The sequence below is a fragment of the Ceratotherium simum genome, chromosome 33 (assembly GCF_057802395.1).
Source record: "Ceratotherium simum simum isolate JZ-2026a chromosome 33, ASM5780239v1, whole genome shotgun sequence".
In the NCBI taxonomy this organism is placed as follows: domain Eukaryota; kingdom Metazoa; phylum Chordata; class Mammalia; order Perissodactyla; family Rhinocerotidae; genus Ceratotherium; species Ceratotherium simum.
The window spans coordinates 29430475-29451977 of record NC_141932.1 but is presented as its reverse complement, the minus strand read 5'-3'; the positions used below and the strand labels follow the sequence as shown (position 1 = coordinate 29451977).

Here is a 21503-nt window from a genome sequence, read left to right as displayed (position 1 = left end):
TTTAATGAATAAACCACAAATTATAACTAGATAATCTAAAAGGCTGTTTATATTCTAGACATGTAACCCATTTATTCCTCCATTTAACAAACCTCATAGTTAAACTATAGTTATTAAACTGTGCCAAACACAGCCCTAGATACAAAGATGAATAAGACAACGTACTTGTCCTCAAGAAGCTCACATTCTACTTGGCAAAATGGACAAGTGAAAAATTAGATACAGTGGGGTGAAAACTGTAATAAAAGTATGAAAACAGGTCTGTGGAATCACAGATAGGAGCCCCTCATGGTCTGCTGGGACAGAGAAAGCTTCACCAGTGACAAGCAGCTGGAACTTAGCATGCGTCGTAGTCTGAAGTAGAACTGTTAAATTCTAAATTCTTTATGGCCTTATTTGTCTGTTTTGTTTTTCTAAAGGTTGTACCAATAGAAGATTATGGAAGATTCTGTCATTTACGGTTGGAGGAACAGTTGCCCTTTGCATTGGACTTCTTACATCTGTCTACCTGGCCACTTTACATGAAAATGATTTATGGTTTTCTAATATTAAGGTATGGGGTTTCTGTGACCATTGTGTGATTCGCTCATCATGTCTCTAGTAGTTAGCCATATAGAGGAATGACCAAGACAATGCAATGACCAAGACAATGCAGTTTTGCCGTAAAGAATCCAATCTCTTAAAAGATATGGCTGTAGAGTAAAGGGACTTTGTTAGTTTAAGGTAACATCAGAATTTTTATAATCAAGTGAGTTTCCTCATTTTCATTAATTTCAATTATGCAGCAGTTGCTGTAAACCATTATTTTTCAAACTGTGGATTGTGAAGTTTGTACAGTAGGTCATGAGTAACATTTTTCTTTTATAAAAAGTCAAATACAAGAGAATACTATCCCGTATACTAGGGTTGAGAATTATTTGTGGAACTTTAATTGTATGTATGTATATTCAAATTGAGTCACAATATAAAACTTCTTTTTCTCTTGGGTACAGTTGAAAAAAAAGAAAGAAAGAAAATAGCCACTGCTCTAAATCATGGAGTCTTAATCTGGCTCCCTAGATGACCTCAGTTTGTTCGTACCTTTCTAACAGTATATGCAAATGGCTGGGGGGAGCCAGGATTTTTATCACGTTCTCAGGCGGGTCTCTGACTTTAAACTCCAGTGTCTTTGTTGTCTTTTTTCTGTCTGCCTCTTTTTTGTCTCTCTCTTTTTAAACATTTCTTGTTGTCTTTTAATTTGGCATTGTTTTCAGATCAAGTATATCACTTACACAAGGAAACTTACACATTGCCAGTGTTTTTCATCCAAAACACTGCACACTGCCAGTGTTTTCCATCCAGAAATACTTTGGTTTGGGGCTGGCCTCGTAGTGTAGTGGTTAAGTTCATGCACTCTGCTTTGGCAGCCCAGGGTTTGCAGGTTCAGATCCCGGGTGCGGACCTATGTACCGTTTATCAAGCCATGCTGTGGCGGTGTCCCATATAAAGTAGAGGAAGATGCGCACAGATGTTAGCCCAGGGCCAGTCTTCCTCAGCAAAAAAGAGGAGAATTGGCAACAGATATTAGCTCAGGGATAATCTTCCTCAAAAAAAAAAAAAAAATACTTTGGTTTGGGTCCAAATTATCGTGATCTTTGACCTTATTTACTACTGTGGCTTCTAATGACTAGTTACTTATAAATGTAAAATTCACCTTCAAAGATCAAAGATTTATCATCTATGAGAATATTCAAAAGAATCAATGCAGAATCAAAAGCGAGTTTCCCAAAATATTTGAGCTTTGGTTCCATTATTGGAATGAGTCTCTAAAGGAAACTACTTTGAATGACAAAATTAATTTGTATGAATAAATTCTAGTATGTTTATTTAAAAAACCTGTCATTACTTTATAGGTACAGCATGTATCTATGTATATCTCTTATACAAATTATCATGGTACCAAATAATAATTCTTATCCTTCAATGACAATTGGTAGTTTTTCTTGTCAAGAAAAATTTTACTCACCTATATCTCTTTCAAATGGAGTGCTTATAAACAGATTCTCTAGAATTAAGCAATCTAATCCTTATTTAATAACATAAGTATTTTGTTTGTGTGTGTGTGTGTGTGAGAGGAAGATCAGCCCTGAGCTAACATCCATGCCAATCCTCCTCTTTTTTGCTGAGGAAGACTGGCCCTGGGTTAACATCCGTGCCAATCATCCTCCACTTTATATGGGACGCTGCCACAGCATGGCTTGACAAGCGGTGCCTCAGTGTGCGCCTGGGATCCAAACCCCAGGCCGCCAGCAGCGAAACGCACACATTTAACCACTACGCCATGGGGCCGGCCCCTAACACAAGTATTTTGAATAAAGGCTGAGACAGTCCTATGTGGGCATATAGCTGAAATTAAATGCTAGTAACTGTATAGTAAGGAGACATGCTGAAAGAGATCACATAACTTAATTTTAAACTATAAGTTTAGTTGTTTAATTTCAAGCTTACAAGTGGCCTTGCTGGTATCCTTAAATACACCTCATCATCAAGAAACCTGAGCATCCTTGAGTTTTTCTCTCTCTCCTCTCACTAGGTTAAGTGAGTTGTTATACTTTGACCTAGTATTTATTGAGCACCTGTTCTGTGAGTAACATTGATTTAAACGCTGTGGGGAACGTGTAAGGATTTAAGCACTATGGGGAACATGTAAGGAATAACAAAGACTTCTGAATTTGCCAACAATAAATTAATGCAGTAAATGTATAATATGCGTCTACAGTATGCCAGCAGGCACTGTGCAATACCACCAAATAAGACGAGGCCCCTGTGTTCAAAGAGCTTCCACTCTTGCGGAGGATGCAGGCAGGCCGACAACTACAGCAGGTGCAAAATCAGCACTTTGATTAAGAGAGAGAGAGTATTGTGGGAGCACATAGGAGGGCTAGCCTAACCCAATTTTGGAAGCTCAGAGAAGGTTTTCTAGAGGAAGTGATGGTTAAGTAGACCTGAAGAATGAGAAAGGTTAACCTGGCAAATTGGGGAGGAAAGGTGAGTGTCAGAGGGAACGGCCATGTACAGGAAATTCGAGAGGTAAGAGAGTCTAGAATGTTCAGGGTATTGGCAGTCATTTAGCCTGGCTGGGGAATAGAGGGGGAAAGGGGATGTACTAGAATGGTGAACAGAGGCCAGATCATGCAGGGACCTGTCCTCTGTGTCTCACAGATAGAGCTTTCTCTGAACGTAGTAGTGAGCCCTATATTTGATGAGGCAGTGGTGTCATCATACTGGTAGTTTAGAAAGATGGCTCAGGCTACAGCATGGAGAATTTGAGGAGGGCAAAACTAAAGTGAGAGGAAACCACTGAGATCATCCAATTCAGTGGGTTCAGTAGTATCTGAATATCCAATTAAGGCAATCAGTAAATGAATATCTTTGGTGTGCCAGACACTGATCTAGGCCCTGAGAAGACAACATTTGAAAATTATATGGATTGGGCCAGCCCCGTGGCTTAGCAGTCAGGTGCACGCACTCTGCTGCTGGCGGCCCTGGTTCGGATCCCAGGCGCACACCGACGCACTGCTTCTCCGGCCACGCTGAGACCGTGTGCCACATACAGCAACTAGAAGGATGTGGAGCTATGACATACAACTATCTACTGGGGCTTTGGGGGAAAAAATAAATAAATAAAATTTTTTTAAAAAAGTAATTCAAAAAAACCCACCATCCTACTAAAAAGAAAATTATATGGAACCTAATTCTGATGAGGAGGAAAAAACCATAAACTAACAAGAAATAAGTATTATAGTGAAAATCAAACAAGGTGATGAGTTAGTTATTGGGAAGCTACTTGAAATTGGAAGGTAAAGCAGACCATTTTGAGGACAAGACTTAAATGATAAGAAGGGACCAGCCAAGCTAAGGTCTGTGAGAACATCCTAAGCAGAATGAACAAGTGAAAAGTCTCCTAGGTAGGAATAAGCTTGTCAAGTCAAGGATCAAAAACAAAGCACATGTGGCCAGAATTTTATGAGCAACAAGGAGAATAGTACAAGAAAGGAAAAAGCCAGATCATGTAGGGTTTTGTAAGCTGGACAGGAGTTGGAGAGAAGTGGACAGAGTCAGCTTTTTAGGAGGTAGACTTGGAAGGATATATTGATTCATCATTTGTGTGGAGGGCAATTCAGAGAGAACAACGATCAGTGATGACCTGCTGCTCCTGTTAGCAGATAAATAGATGGTTAGATATGCCATTCACTGTGATAATGAACCCTGTGGGAGCATTTCTGGAGGGTACAATGATTTCTTACACCAACTACCCAGAGTTAAGCCAAACTTCACAGGTTAAGGGCACAGTCCTCCACAAAACTGCTCTCACTTCAGACACCAGTTGCAAGTTCGGGGGTCCCCAGGCTACCCTCACTTCTGGCCAACTGGCTGCAAATTTTGGGATACCCACTACCTGCTCAGGTTCAGTAATTCACTAGAAAGACTCATAGAACTCAGGAAAGCATTATACTTAGGATTACGGTTATATTAATAGCAAAAGAACCAGCCAAAGGCAGAAATGCAGCGGGAAAGTCTGGGCGGTCCCAAATTCGAAGTTTCCGTTGTCGTTTCCCTGTGGAGTCAGGACGCCTTATCCTCCTGGCATATCGATGTGCTACAATCTGTAGAGTATTGCCAACCAGGGAAGCTCACCTGAGCTCTGGTATCCAGAGTTTTTCCTGGGGTTTCGTTATGTAGGCATGATTGATTGAATCATTGGCCACAAGATTGAACTCAATCTCCAGCCCCCCTCTGCTCCCCAGAGGTTGAGCTGATGTCAGCGGGCTCAGAGCCCCAACCCTCTACTCACACGTTGGGCTTTCTGGCTTGGCCAGCCCCCATCCTGAGTCTTCTCCTTAGCGCAGACTATCAGATGTGATCCTGAGGAACCCACCATGAATAACACTTGGGAAATTCGAGGATTTATTAGCTACCTCCCAAGAGCTGGGGTCAGAGGCCAGCCAAGTTCTTGATTATGCAGGAGGCAGCAAGGCAGGAAATGATACTTTCAGGTTTGGATACATTGTGAGTCACTTTCAAAACAGTCTAAGTAGAGAGATGAAGTAAAGGAAGCTGGATTTATGGATCTGAAGGCAGGAGTTCCATGTGTTGGAAATGGACATTTTCATATTACCAGCTTGTAGATGTGTGGGCAAGATTGTTTGAGGCATGTGTAGAGTGAGAAAGAGACCTTGGGCTGGCTACTTTCTGTCTTTGCCTCGGGTGCCATCTGGGAAAAGCTATAAAACAGGCGTATCCTGGAACAGGTTTCTCCCATCACCGCCCCCATCCCCTGAAACTTACAATTGAGCTCAGTCTTATGGCAATTTTTCTCACGCCCTCGCTTATAGCACAGACTTTTTTGTTTTTTTTTTTTCTGTATCACAAGAGGAATCCTCAGATGTTGTAACTATTTCTCAAACCTGGTGATACCTCTACATAGGCATTGGGTTTATTTTTCATCTTAGGTTATGTAGACCCAGTGCTTTCCAGTAGAACTCTCTGCACTCAACGAAATGCTAATATCTGCACTGTCCAATACAGTAACCACCAGCCAGGTGTAGCTAGTGCACACTTGAAAAGTGGCAGTGCAACTAAGGAAGTAAATTTTAAATTTTATTTAATTTAAAAATGTATATATATTTTCTGCGAATAAACCAATGAAAATTACAGCCATTACTGATCAAAGACGTTAATTAGCCAAAGGGAAAGCTCACTTTCAGAGTTTATATGCCTTCATAAATTTACTCCTGTAATTTACACTATTTTCATGTTGGGGGATATGGGAGTATTTGAGAAGTGTAAATCTGTTTTCCTTTTGTATTTGTGGGTTATAACTTAAAATTTCTAGGCTAATTTTTGATGAAAATACTTTGATCTTTTGAATACTGTGAATTAGTTGTAATCATTCAGAGAGTAAAAATGTTTCTTATAAAATAGACAAATGATACATTGAGTTTATGCATTCAAAATGATTTATTTAAATGTTCATAGCAGTGTTAGTATTTGAAACGTGGGAACCCTGGAACAGAGCAACTTGAAAGTTGGAGAAGATGTTGGTTTTAAATGGTCATAGAAAATGTGTATGTAGTATCCTTTCTTGATTTTTTAAATTATAAAGCTCTTCTCTTACTGTCTTAACCATTGTGTTATATTTCCCTTGCTGGGAAATTGGAAGTGTGAGAGGTTTTTTTAATATCTTTTCTTGAATGTCTGCTGTGTGGTTGGCACTGTTTTAGATGCTTTTTACACATATTTTATTTATTCTGGCTGTCTCCAAAGCCCAAACATTTTAACTCTAAATTGTCCTTGAAATGCAGCCTGCTTTTTTGCTGCCCTTTATTATAAACAAAACAAACTAAAAGGGTTCAAAGCCCATGCTCTCACTTGCTGTGCCACCCTTATGGCACCTGGCACCTAAGCAGCGCTGAGTACATAAGGATCTTTTTGGACTAGAAGTAACCTCCAGGGAAGAGGGAAGGGGTGTAGGCTGGGGAGGCAGGAGACGGCTGGCTGCTGTAGAAAATCTGGGCTGGAACTGGAGCGGAAGGTGCGGCTTTGGGAGCTGGCGCTCAGGGATGGGTACAGTTAGCACAGGTAAGTGGGGAGCCAGTCGGCTTAGTTTGTGCTTAGTAGATGGAAGGTAAAAACCTATATGATCGTCATTCTTTTTATTTTTTGAACACATATTGTGTTTTTTGTTGTACAAACTATACTGTGACAGCAACAAAAATTTTTAAATGAAAACCGTTACTCAGTATTCATGACCCCTAACAAAAAAGTTTTCATTTTTCCCTTCCGTTCTTCATCCTCTATGTGTATAATATTGTACTTATGACTCCCAATTTTTTTTATAATCAGATCGCTATATCCAATGTTACATCATATGCTTTTTTCATATATAGTTATATATTTTAACAGACTTGCACAATTATTTTGTAAATAATTATGGTTATATAATTTAATATTTTTAAAATGTTTATACTCAGGTTATTTCACTATTTCCATACTTGCCAATTTTGAGTAGTTTGTTTCTAATTGTGTGGTTAGACCCCTAAAATTGCTTACTTAACATCTTGTTTTAAAGTGGCAGTGTAAAGATGTCAGTTCCTTCTTTTTTTAGAATTACATCAGAGCAATTAAGGAAAATGAAAAACAGATAGTCAAATGTCACCCTGGATGAAACTGAAAAGTCTGTAATCTGGAACCACAGTATACGAGAAAGGGCTGCCAAATCCAGGGAAACTCAAAGGCATGTGGAAAGATGCTGAGAGAGGACTTGCACAGCTGCAGATTTCAGATGAAGCTGCCAAAGCTTAGTTCTCCAAAGTCACAGGCACGCCCTGGGGGGTAAAACCCACAGTCCCCTGTATGGGACCATGGGACTTGATGTGAGGAGTAATGACAGCCACTTTCCTGGAGACACTTTGGTATGAAAGAGAAGCAAACTAGGCAGGCTGAAAGGGGTAATCACAGAGACAAGCCATTTTTGTAAAAAGTGGAATTTAAGAAGACCAAGATAAAGAAAACTTGCATTTGAACTCCCAATCTCTGTTGACTAAAGTGAGGAAACGACTCAAGAGCTCGCTGTTGTAAACCATCCCCTATCACAAGGAAGATTCTTGCTGGCCTGAGTTATGGCCCTGGCCTCTCCCACAAGTGAACTTCCTGTAAGGAGCCAGTTTGGTAACAACTTGCCACATTCAGAAATGACTAATAATCAGAAAGGAACAGGGCCGGCCCCGTGGCTTGGTGGTTGGGTGCGTGCGCTCCGCTGCTGGCGGCCCGGGTTCGGATCCCGGGATCGCGCCGACGCACCGCTTCTCCGGCCATGCTGAGGCCGCGTCCCACGTACAGCAGCTGGAAGGATGTGCAGCTGTGACAGACAACTATCTACTGGGGCGTTGGGGGAAAACTAAATAAATAATAAAATCTTTAAAAAAAAAAAAAAAGAAAGGAACTAGCACTAGGTCTGTGCAATGATACTGCAAGAAAAAAGGGAAGAGAAAAACAAGAATGGATGATAGATGAAGAACAGTCACCAGAAAAATTTTACAGCAGAGACGTGAAGATTGTGACCAAACATGTCACATTGAAAAGCAAACAAACATAATAAAGCATTTGCCACTGTGGAAGAAGAATTCAACACAGGTATGTAATAAGGTATATGCTGTCTTCAAGGAGATATAGCAAGATAACAAAAGGAAATGAAACATAAGCTGGCAGAACTTAGGTAAGAAATAGAATTAAAAAATATAACCATAACAGAAATCACAGCCACCTTGGAAGCAACACACAGGAGACCAGAATCTGCAGAAAACACAGAAAGAAGAATGTTGGACAGGGTTGATGAAAGTAAACGAAATGAAATTAGTAAAATATTAGAAAGTGACAGCTGAGGAAGAGAATAGCAAACATGCATAATTTGTTTCCCAAAAGAAGAGAACCAAAACGATGAAACAGGGAAAAAACCTGTTTAAAGATAGAATTCAAGAAAACTTTCCAAAAATAAGACTTGAGTCTACAAATTGAGAGGGCGCAATGGGTCCCAGAAAATTTGGCCTAGAAAAATCATTAACAGAATATAGTTCTAGGAAATTGCTGGACTTAAATAGTAGGAAACCTTTGGACATCCAGACAGAAAGATCAAGGTACTTATGAGGGGAGACAGAGGTCAGTCTGGCTTCCAGCTTCTCCATAGTAACATTTAATGCTCAAAGACCTTGAATGAGGTCTACAAAGGACTCACATACAAGAATGTATGTATATTTTAACACAGTCATTCTATCATATCTAAAGCACCATACAAATTTTTTGGATTCTGAGAAATAGATATTTTTAAGAATACCTGAAGAAATTGGTGGAGGAAAAAATTTATCCAGCCAAGAGATAAAAGGCAAAACAATGACAGAAAGACTGTCAGTGAGGTTCAAATTTATTGAACTGTAGGACTAAGACCAAATAGAGAAAAAAATATATATTATGGTATAAACAATGTAATAACGTAATTGTTATAATTATTATGTAATAGTAACAACAATGTAATAGTAATATAATAATGCAAGTTAGAAGAGGAAGAGAAAGAGAAGGTAAAACATGGTAGAGGTCTCCTGTTTTTTTATCTTTTACAGCTAAAAGTCAAAAATCATTTGACTTTTGATGTATCATTTAAAAATGATACATCAAGAAACGGGCATATAGTATATATAAAAGAAAATTCCAAGAAAAATAATACCAAGTAAAATTGGGCAGGAGAAAAATAAAAATTTCATAAGATTGTCATTACTCGTTACAGGAAGTCAGTAGATACTATCCAAAGAAATAAGAAGTTATCCTTTGAAGTTATAGCTATCAAGGTAACCCCTAGAACAAAAACATAAACCTCCCAAATTAAAAGACACACATACACGTACAGAAACAAGCAGAGACAGATGATATACTAAAAGATTTGTTCTAAAGAGCAATAAAAAGCATGGCATAAAATGTATTAACACAAATATGTCCAAATGTTTTTGTATAAATAAATATAAATGGGCTTTACTCACCTAATAAAAATTCTGGATCACAAAGCAAAATCCAGATCACATGCCATATGCATAATGTCCTCCCAGAACAAAGTTCCTTAGAAGGATTAGACCAAAAGTGTGGATAAGGCTTTACTAAATAAAAGCAGAAAGGGAAAAGAAAGTCTCAGACAGAAAATGTTAAATGAGGCAAAGGGCAAGTTTTCAGTGATAAAGATGCAGACCACAGATATGACCATCCATGCATCAGGTAACTTAGCATAATATTCATAAAGCAAAAACCACAGGAAATACAAGAAGAAATACAGGAACACATTAGTATTGAGTTTTACTTCCTTCTGAGTTCATAAAAAAGCAAGTGGACAAAAATAAGTGAGAATATAGAAGACCTGGGGGAAATAATGAATATGATAGATCTAATCTGTAACTATCTAAAGACAGAATATATGTTCTTCTTCTCAAATATCTGCAGAATATTCACTAAAACATTGATATGTTAAGCCATAAAGAAAATCTCAGATCCAAAAATACAGAAATTATACGGATGATATTCTCTAATCACAATGTGATAGCGTGTTGTCTTGGCTTGTTCCTGACTTTGGGGATAATGGTCATAGACTCACAGTATCCTCTTTGTTTAATTTATTAAATAATTTAAATAAAAATTGGAGATAACTAATTAAAATAAAAAAGAAATCACTCCCTGGAAATTTAAAAATATTTCTTAGATAACTTTTGGATCACAGAGGAAATTAAAACTGAATTTATAGAAGTATAAATAAAGTCTAGAAATGATGAAAACCACATATCAGGATTATGGAATACAGCTAAAGCAGTACTCGGAAGAAAATTTTTAGTTATAAATACTATATTATGAAATAATGAATAAACATAAATGAATTAATTATTCCACTTATGAAGTCAGAAAGTAAACAAAAATCTAGCAACAGAAGGAGGGATAAAGGTAAAAGAAAGTGATCAACTAGAAAGTGGAAAACAATTCATAAATGAATGGTTATTTGGGGGTGCAACAAAGGAAGATCAAGATGGGGTAGGAAGTACAAATATCCGAAGTAAGAAATAATTACAGACATCATGAAATATGGTAACAGAGAAACAACTATAGAGACCATGAAATAGAAAAGAGCCACACAAGACTATTTTGTTTGATTCTATGCAAATTAGATGAATGGATGAATTGGTGATATTTTAGAAGAATATAAATTACCAAAACTTGGGTGAGATGGATGATTTTCGAGAAGAATATAAATTAACCAAAACTGGCCCCAGAAAACACAGTTATTTCTGGGGATGTGATAGAGAAAACTTGATAAAGAGCTACCCATCCCACACCCCCAAAAATACCAGACCCCATTGATTTTATGGAGGAACTTTACCAAATGCTTAAAGAATCAAAATATTCCAATACTATTTGAGCCATTCTAGAACACCAAAGAGGAAGAAAACTTCCAAATTATTTTTATAAATCAGGCATAACACACCAAAACCAAGAGTCAGAATATAACTCGACTCAGTTTTCTTTGTTCCTATCGGTTATGTTCTATAAAGTCACTAAGAACGCTGAAGTAGAGAATACTGAACCATTGCTCCTGTGTGCTCATGTATACACACATACATATCACACATCGGTTATAATCTTAAATCCTAAAAACTCCTCCTGGTGGATTCTATTTTCTTTATTTTACCAGAGAAAATGAGGTTCAAAAGTGTAAGGTAACTTGCCTGAGGCCACCCCACTAACAGGTGCCAGAATTGGGATTCAAACCCCGTCCACCTGGCCCCCAGGCTGGGCTTCTTTCACTGTGCCGCAGTATGCCTTACTGTCTTCATCCTCTGATCATCTCTCTGTGAGCGCTGGGATGAACAAGACCACAACTGGAATGATGCACATTAGGTGACTCGAATTTTTTACTGCTCTGCACATGACTGCAAATGTCCAGCAAGTATTGATTTTGTTGATATTGTTGTTACCTGTAAATTTTAGCTTAGTAAGCAAATTTGTAAATAAATCCATGAATAATGAGAATTGACTGTATATACTAAATAATATAAGAAAACAAAACTCAGAGACTAGTCCCACTTATTTATATTGAACCAAAAATCCTAATAAATAGTAGTAAAGAGAATCCAGAAGCACATTAAAAGCATGACACAGCATGAAAGAGTCAATTTTATGTCAGGAATGCAAAAGAAATTGTTGGGAAATCTATTAATATACTCATTTGCTGTGTTAGTACTTCAAAAGATGTAAAAAAGGCATGTGAAAAAACTCAACATCATTTCCTTACTCAAGAATAGACCAGATGAGCCTACCACATCAATAGAATAAAAGACAATCACGTGGTTTACATGATTATCTCAAAAGACACAGAAAAAGCATATGACAGAATTCAGCTACCATCCGTGGTAAAAACACTGAACAAACTAGGAATAGAAGAGAACTTTAACCTCATAAAGGGCATCTGCCAAAAACCCACAGCTAACATCATACTTAATGGTAAAAGACTGAAAGCCCTCCCCCTAAAATCAGGAACAAGACAAGGATGTTGGCTCTAGCCACTTGTATTTGACATTGTACTGGAGGTTCTAGTCAGGGAAATTAGGCAAGAAAATGAAATGAAAGGCATCAAAATTGAAAAGGAAGAGGTCAAACTGTATTTTTAGATAACATGATCTTTTACATAGAATCCACTAAAAAAATCATTTAGAACTAATAAATGAGTTTATCAAGGTTGCAGGATACAAGATCAGAATACAAGAACTAATTGTATTTTTATACAGCAGCAATGAGCAAACCAAAAATGAAATTAAGAAAACAGTTCCATTTACAATAGCAACAAAAAGAATAAAATACTTAGGAATAAATTTAACAAAAAAAGTATAAAACTTAAACCATATTCATGAGTTGAAGGCCAATATTGTTAAGATGGCAGTACTTCCCAAGTTGATCTACAGGCTCAACACGATCCCTTTCAGAATCCAAGTGGATTTTTTTGCAGAAATTGACAAGCTGATCCTAAAATTTATATGGAAACTCAAGGGACACAGCCAACACGATTTTGAAAAAGAGCAAAGTTGGAAGACACACACTCCCTGATTTTGAAACTTTAAGTGTACAAGAATCAAGACAGTGTGATACTGGCATAAGGATAGATGTATAGATCAGTGGAATAGAATTGAGAGTCCAGAAATAAGCCCTTACATTTATGGTCAGTTGATTTTCAACAAGGGTACCAAGACAATTAAATGTAGAAAGAATAGTCTTTTCAACAAATAGTCTAGGGACAATTGGATATTCACATGCAAAAGGATGAATTTGGACCCCTTCCTCGTACCACACGCAAAAATTAGCTCAAAATGGATCATAGGCCTAAGTGTAAGAGCTAAAACTGAAACTTTTAGAAGAAAAAATCTTCATGGCCTTGGGTTAGGCCAAGCCTTGTTAGATACAACACCAAAAGCGCGAGTGACTAAAGGAAAAATAGTTAAATTGGACTTCATCAAAATTAAAAATTTTTATACTCCAGTGTACACCATCAAGGGACAACACTCAGAATGGGAGAAAACATTTGTAAATCATATGTCTGGTAAGAGACTTGTATCTAGAATATGTAAATAACTAGTACTTAAATAAGGACAACCCAATTTTAAAAATGAGCAAAAGACTTGAATAGACATTTCTCCAAAGATGGTATACAAATGGCCAATAAGCACATGAAAAGGAGCTCAGCAACATTAGCTATCAAGGAAGTTCACATCAAAGCCACGACGAGACAACACTTCATACCCACTAGCAGAGCTGTAATAAAAAAACAGATAATAAGCATTGACAAGGATATGGAGAAACTGGAACCCTTCTGCACTGCTAGTAGGAGTGTAAAATGATGCAGCTGCTTCGGAAAACAGTCTAGCAGGTTCTGGAACAATCAGACATAGTGTTATCATATGATCTTAGCAGTCCTACTTCTCAGTATATACCTAAGAAAAATGAAAACATATCCACACAAAAACTTGTACACGAATGTTCATAGCAGCACTTTTCATAATGCCATAAAGGAGAACGACCCAAATGTCCATCATGGATGAATAGATAAATAAAATGTGGTATATCCATGCAATGGAATATTATTTGGCAATTTTGAAATGAGTTAATGGTACATGCTACAACATAGATGAAGCTTGGTAATGTGCTAAATGAAATAAGCTAGGCACAAAGGACCACGTATTGTATTTGTATGAAATGTCCAGGATAGACCAGTCTAAAGAGACAGAAAGTAGGTTAATGATTGCCTTGGGTTGGAGGGCATGAGGGATTTGCAGAGTGATAGCTCAGGGGTGTGGTGTTTTTGGGAGGGGTAATGAAAATATTCTAAAATTGGTTGTAGTGATGCATGCATAACTGTGAATATACTAAAAGCCATTGCATTGTGCACTTTAAGTGGGTGAATTTTATGGTATGTGAATTCTATCTCAGTTAAACTTAAAAGAGTAGATGCATACTTTTTTAAAATATAGCCGGTGTACATCTCAGACCAAATGCTAAGGCCTTACCTGTTAGACTAGAAACAGTAGAACAGTGCTATCCAGTAGAACTTTCTGTGATGATGAAAAGTTCTTTGTGCTGTACTAATCCTATTGCCATTAGCCAAATGTGCTCAGGAACTGAGGAACTGAATTTTTAATTTTAATTATGTTTAATTACATGTGGCTGGAAGGCATCACAGCACTAGAAGCATGTCTCAAGCCAGAGCTATCCTTTACCATTACTATTACTTAACAGTGCTTTGGCGGTACCATCGACATAAACGTGAGAGGAAGTAAAAAGTATAAAAATTGGAAAGGAGGAGGTAAAATTATTTGCAGATGATGTGATTATCTACCTGGAAACCCCAGGAGAATAATCTGAAAAATTATTACAAGCAGTAAGAAAATTCAGAAAGTTGCGGAGATGAAAGACAAACTTAAATATACAGAAACCAAAATACTTTATTTTAAAATTTGTCAAATTGCAATTAATGGGGAAGGAAGACCCAAACATGCCCTTTTAAAAAGCGCTGCCTGGCAGTCGGATTGCACCTCCTTTTGTCCGCTTACCCCCCACCTCGCCTGGGGAGAGCTTTTCTTCCTCAGACCTCCCCCAGTCTTCACTGTCAGCCTTGCTTCCTGTTCACTGTGTGGAGGACGAAAAAATTGTTTTTCTTACTACCCTCCTAAGTTCTCTGGGTGGAGTCCTGTAAGTTGAACTGACAAAAGACAGACTAACAAGAGAAAAGCATACAAATTCACTTAATACAAGGTCTATGTGACGCAAGAACCCTCATAAGGAAATGAAGACCCAAAGAAATGGTGAAACCTGAGCGTTTTTAAACTAGACTTGATGAACAGTGGAAAGTCATGGAAAAACATAATAAGACAAAGGGTAGTAAACTGGGGGACTCAGCAAGACCTGTCTGTTCAGATTCCTCTCAGCCTCCCTCCATCTTCGGAGATGAGGATATTGTTTTCCTCTGGGTATCGGAAAGGCACCTCTCACGAGAGAGTCTCAGGACCTGCTTCAGGGGAGAAGGGAGAGGTCAGAGAGTCCTTCCTGCACCTGCCGTTTCTCAGAATACTCAATATGCCAATATTGAGCCGTATTTTGGGGTAGCGTGTTCTGAACTCTGTCAACTGCGAAAATAGAAGCAAACGGAAGACACCTTCCACGTGCCTCCACTCCACAGCTGCCTGGACCTACACCATGTACGCTGACTGTTCTTCATGCCACATTTGTGCAAGATCCTATCCTGTCTTCTCCAGAATCTCATCACTCTAGCAGTTGGTTCTCTCTCTTAGGTCTTTCTCCCATCCTGGGGGGAAACGTCTCTTTGACCCCACTTTCTCTTTCAGCCAGTGTCCCATTTTTCTGCTCACCTTAGCACCAAAACTCCCCCCAGAGTTTGTCAGCCTGTAGTCTCTGTTCCTTTCCTCCCATTCTCTCTCTGTCTCGAACCCACACCAGTCAGGCTTCAGCCGTGGCACTGCTCTTAAAAAGTTCTGGTTAGGGCTGGCCCCGTGGCTTAGTGGTTAAGTGCGCGCGCTCTGCTATTGGTGGCCTGGGTTCAGATCCCGGGTGTGCACCGACGCACCCCTTCTCCAGCCATGCTGAGGCCGCGTCCCACGTACAGCAACTAGAAGGATGTGCAACTGTGACATACAACTATCTACTGGGGCTTTGGGGGAAAAAAAAAAAGTTCTGGTTAAAGTCACTGGTGACCTCCAAGTTGCTAAATTTAGTGGTCATTTCTCAATTCTCATTTTACTTGACCACATTTTTTTTCTTGACTCCAGGACACGCATCCTCCTGGATTTACTCCTGCATCTCCAGCTGAGTCTTGGGCTCCTTTGCAGGCTCCTCCTCAGCCCCTGACCTCTTATTGGCAGAGAACGCCAGGACTCGGCTCCTGTATTTTTCTGTCCACCTGCATTTCTAAGAACAGTCTTATCTATAGCTTTGAATACCGTCTATATGCTGATGGCTCCTGACGTCTTCCCCTGCTCAGACCTCTTCCCCTGTTCAGACCTCTTGCCTGAGCTCCAGACTCGTATATCCAGCTGCCTACTTGCCGTCTTGACCACCTGCGTTCAGATGTCCAGTGGGCATTTCAGGCTTAACAGGTCGAGAATCAAACACCTGACCCTCCCTCCCCTCAGATGTTTCTCCTTAAATCTCCATCTGTGTACATTGCAGCTTCATCCTTCAGTGGCTCAGGATTTCTGTCCTTGAAGAATCCTGCTTCTCTCAAAGCCAACATGAAATCCCTCAGGAAACCCTCTCGGTTTTACTTTGACAGGGTCTTGACTCAGATCCCTCTCACACCCTCCACTCTTATCTCCACCTGCATTATTACAGCAGCCCTCACAGGTATCCCTGCTTTGCCTGGCCCTTGTAGTCTATTCTGAGCACCACAGCCAGGGTCATTCTTTTAAATGTAAAGCACCTGTGTCTCTGCTCCAGCCACACACATTCGAACTCAGCATGTCTGAAACCACGCTCCTGACCTCCCGTTCCTCCCTGCACACACACCTAGCTCAGAGCACAAGCCCAGAGCCCTTGTCACCTACCGGGACCAGGAGGTCCGACCTCACATTACCTCTCAGGTGCCCCTGCACCTCCCTGACCCTATTAGCTGCCCCTTGCTTGTCCCCTCCACTCAACCACACTGCCTTCCTCACTCATCATGGTGTATGTGGGTTGTCCTGTCTGACCAGCAGGCTCTTATCCACATGGCTGCCTGCCTTACCTCTTCAGGTCTCTCTGTGTTCAGTTGTCACTTCATCAGTGGGGCCTTCCCTGCCTACCTTCAAGATCACAGCACCACCCCCTTCCCTCCCTATCCCCCTTCTCTGCTTTACTTTTTATATATTTTTTTATAATTTTATTTATTTCCCTCAAAGCCCCAGTAGATAGTTGTATGTCATAGTTGCACATCCTTCTAGTTGCTGTACGTGGGACGCAGCCTCAGCATGGCTGGAGAAGCGGTGCGTCAGTGCGCGCCCGGGATCCGAACCCATGTCGCCAGCAGCGGAGCGTGCGCACTTAACCGCTAAGCCACGGGCCCGGCCCTCTGCTTTACTTTTTATATTTTGCTTATTTGTTCTCTTCTCCCTCTGCTCTAGATTATAAAATCCATGATGGCAGAGATTTGTGTCTCTTGTTCCCTGCTGAATCGCCCAGCATAAGAATGCTTGTTGCTTGTTAGTCAATAGGTATTTGTTCAATGAGTGAATGAATGAATGAGGAAGGTAGTTAGGGGGAAGAAGAGACCAATTAGAAGCACAGAATCCACATGGGGAGGCTAGTTTAATAGTTCTTGCAAAAGACCATTCATTCCTTCTAATTTATACGTGTCTTTCCTTGAGTAGTCATTTTCCCTTTTGAAAAATGCATTATTCTTTCTCATTGAAACATAAACCCCTTGGGATCAAGGACTAAATTCTTATACCTTTCTGTTTCCCCAGCAAATAAATGTTCAGTAGTAAGGAAAGGTAATTCTTATTTGGCTAAAAGTGCTCAAATCATTCAATGTATTTTTTAGTCTTTTTTCGTTACACTAACATTTTCCACTGTTACTCTCTTATTTATTTGATATTACAGAATTTGCATATCTTCCCATTGAATACTCTTGCAAAGCAAAGAGTCTTTAGAATAAATAGGGTTAATCTTCAAAGTGGTAACTACAGTAGTACCAAGATTAGTGGTTGCTTCAGTGTGAGCCCAGTGGAAGTACTGTCGCTTCAGCCGTGGTCTAACCTGCTCACAAACACCACATGGCAACTATCACATGTCACAGCTTTAATCAACTCCAGGGCAAGAATCATTCCACTCTAGCAGATGGACATGAATTTAACCAGACAATAAACCATGTATGTGCCATAAATATGTTTGCTGAGGGCATGTTTCCCAGTACAGAACTTTAAGAACAGCTGTCTTATCATGAGCTACTGTTTCTTGGTGAGATGATTTGTTAGCCTAATTCTGAAACAGATGACACTTATAAAGTTAATCTTTCATAGCTTCCCCACTACCAGCAGCCTAGTTATTTTGGGGGCAGTTTTTATAAACAGAAGTTATTTACATGAGATTTTTTAAAACTAATGACGTGTTTTCCTTTGCAAATTCGGTGTCATTTGTCTAAAAGGGCTTGTTACCTTTTGTGTGTTACCAGGAGGTGCAAATCATTAATTGCGAGCAGTCATTTTTTTTTTCTTGATGCTTTTTCTTTTCTGTTAAATTATTGTATAAACTACTACTTAAATGGTTTTAGCTGTACCGTTCTTTAAAAAATACAGTTCGTCTTGCCACTTCTTTCTGTCGTTGTCTTCAGAGAAGGTGTTTTCATTCTCTCAGCATTGCTTTCCCTGTGGAACCTCTGCAAACTGAACTGTGAGGTAGCTGTCCACGGTGCCTTCTTCGGGGGCGGCTTCTATTGGCGCACATTTTCACTGGCACAATCCACCAGGCAAAGCATAAGTTGCTGGAAAACTGGAAGAGCGTTTGAATGAATAAAGCAGATGTTCTCTTAGCATGAAGCAGATGTAAAACTTGCAAGTGTCTGTCTAATAAAGTATAGCATTTGGTTCTCTACAGCTGGTGCCAAGATTACCAATTAATCACGTTTGAATGCATTTTTACTAATTAGGTCCCCCTCTGTTTTTACACATTCTGGGTGTATTAAAGAGAGGGATGAGGCACAAAAGCTTTCTACTTTAGGTACTTTGAGCAGTGTTTTTTTCTTTTTCCCCATCTTTATGAAGTCAGTCTTCTTTTATTCTTAGAACCGTGGCGGATATGCAGCCCCTTACATGTGCATGACTGATTTGACTCTCCAGTTTGACTTGGGGATGCAGGTTTGGTGTTAGAGTTTTCCATTGAAGGCAGCTGTACTTTGAACATGCAGCTGGAGAGAAGGAAAGGAATGTAATTAAACTTAATGGGGTTTTTTTTTCTTTTTTGCATGGACACAAGCTAGTATTTGCTCAGTTAACGTCAATTTATAGCCTCTAGGGTTACTTGACCAAGGAGAAGCTTGGACATTCTAGAAATGACTGATACCAGTTTAGTTTTGTCATCAAAAGTAGTAGAGCAGTTTTTCTGAAAGGTTTAAGATGGATAGTTTAACATGACTGCTAAGAAGAGTTGCCTTTACTGCTGTGAATGATACAACACAAATCAGTAGTAAGTGGAAAAGCTGCAAGAACTGCCTCATTTTATATTGTCCTTTATAAAGCAGGTGTGTTAATGAAATTAAATTTCAGAACCTGACGGGGCCTTTTTTTCATATTTGATTTCCCCAGAATAAATTTGTTTTCTATGAAAGGAGGCTCGTTATTGAGGAGGTTTGCTAACTTACCTCTCCTCCCTTTTTTTTTAAAAAGAGCTAACAACAATAAAACATAGTTTGTTTTTCAAGGTCAATAATTGGATGTTTATGCTCCAATAATTGAGTATTTCTTCAATGCTTTAGTCATGAGTTGATTTATAATACTTTTTTTAAAGGATAGGAGAAGTATTTAAAGAGTATAAGAAATAGATTAAATAATTTACAGGTCTGAAGATAAATAACATGAATGGTTCTTTTAATGAAATGGTTATTAGTATTTGAAAAATACTTGGAGGTAGGGAAAACAAGGATGTGTTAAAAGAAGCTTATCCCCTAGAAAGTTTAGTGTTCATCATCTTCCCCCAGTAAAGTTGGGTGTGTGGAAATGGATCTGCTGTAATAGGAAAAAACACAAGTGGAAATGCATTTTAGACAACGCATGGCAGATTCTGGAGCGTGTGTTTTGAGCACTGGTGTAGAAGAATCTGTGCTGACATAGAGTATAATTGTTTGTTCATTTCTACTGTCACATGTGTATGAAATATAGGATCTAAGAGTATTAATAAGATTATTCTAGGAAGTCTTCCCCATCCTCATTACCAGTTGCCTCCATATTTTATGTTAATGATTTAAATTTTAAATTTCATAAAAACATCTTATAATCAAATTGACTAATAGCTATTACTTTAAATTTTCAGTTCTTCTAAAATTTAATATTTAGGGAAAAGCAGTTTAGTATTTCTAGTATCCATTTTCCTACATGAACATCTTTCTACCAAGGTTACACCTGGCAAGGTAAACTTCACATGGAAAAGATCTGCTCCGTTTTGCTAAGAATACCTTACATTCTTAGAATAAAAAGAAAATTATTAATCTTATATAATATTGTTAGCTTTTAGGCAGGTGTCTAATGCAATTATAGTTCTTTTCATTTGGGAGGCTTTTTTATACTGCTCCTATTTTTTTTTCCTCACTGATTACATAAGAATGATAGTGTTTTTTTTTTTTTAAGTTTTAATTTGTGTGAAATAAAAAACATTAACTCTGAAACATCAACTTAAATGGAACTAGTTGTCTCCATTTTTTAAAATAGTTTGTTATGGAAAATGTTAAACATCCACAAAGGTAGAGAGACTAGTATAATAAACCCCTATAATATACACCCAGCTTCAACAATTATCAGTCTTCTGTTGTTTTTATTTGCCGAGCTTTCTTAAGACAATATTTTCAGAGTTTTTTTTTCTTTTAAGTTGTAGTTCTGTATCCTGTTTCTACAGTGACAGTAGATCTTTAAAGAAACTAGGTCATGTAACCCAGTCGAGCTACCTTCTTTTCAGGAAGTAGAGCGGGAGATCTCCTTCAGGACAGAGTGTGGACTGTACTACTCCTACTACAAGCAGATGCTGCAGGCTCCCACCCTCACACAAGGTAATCACAGCTACTGCATCCGGGCTGCTGCGTTCTTCTCAAAGGGTCAGCCACCGCAGACTTCTGCACTAAAGCATTTTCAATGCTTTATAGAACTTGGGTTGTTTTTCTTTGAACTTGTGTGGTTTTTCTTTGTTAACACAATCAGTCCATGAAAATGTTTTGCTCTGGAAGAAGTTATATAATACTGTCTGTAACTCTCTTCTCCTTGCCTCTCAGCTCTACTCTATCCCAAAATTAATCTGTGTGTGATTTCTTGGTTTTACTGCTGATTTTTCTCATGATCATTTTGGAAAAGGTCTTTGCAGGTGAAAGGAGTATTGTCTAAAAACAGGAGGCATTTTGGTAATACAAATGAAAATTACAGTTGTCCCTCTTAGCCCTAATGCCCCCATTCATTCTTTTATTTTGTAATTGCCACTTTTCCACGTTTTCACTGTTTCTAAGTGCTTTAGAGCCCATACTCTTTATCTTCACTCCATCTAATGGAAGCCCCAAAAAGAATCGGTCCTACTTAATATGTGCTTGATATGCTTAACATGGGTACACATGGCAGAAAATTGCCCTTTTCTAAGCTTGGCTTAGATTCAGATATATCTTTGGCAAGAATTCTTCATAGGTGATGTTTTGTACTTCTAATTTTATC

At 38.7% G+C, this 21503-nt stretch overlaps 1 protein-coding gene across 5 annotated transcripts in view; it reads left to right on the top strand.

The window, feature by feature from the left end:
* DPY19L3 (dpy-19 like C-mannosyltransferase 3) overlaps positions 1–21503 on the top strand; it is a 78677-nt gene that overhangs the window by 4046 nt on the left and 53128 nt on the right. For 4 of the 5 annotated variants that reach the window (XM_087421862.1, XM_087421859.1, XM_087421863.1 and 1 more), the window contains 2 exons: positions 420–553; positions 20767–20857. In XM_087421862.1, coding sequence (XP_087277988.1) covers positions 420–553; positions 20767–20857 — 225 coding nt within the window. Of the gene's footprint in view, positions 1–419; positions 554–20766; positions 20858–21503 lie in introns of those variants that run through there. The other variant, XM_087421864.1, reaches the window with a different exon arrangement.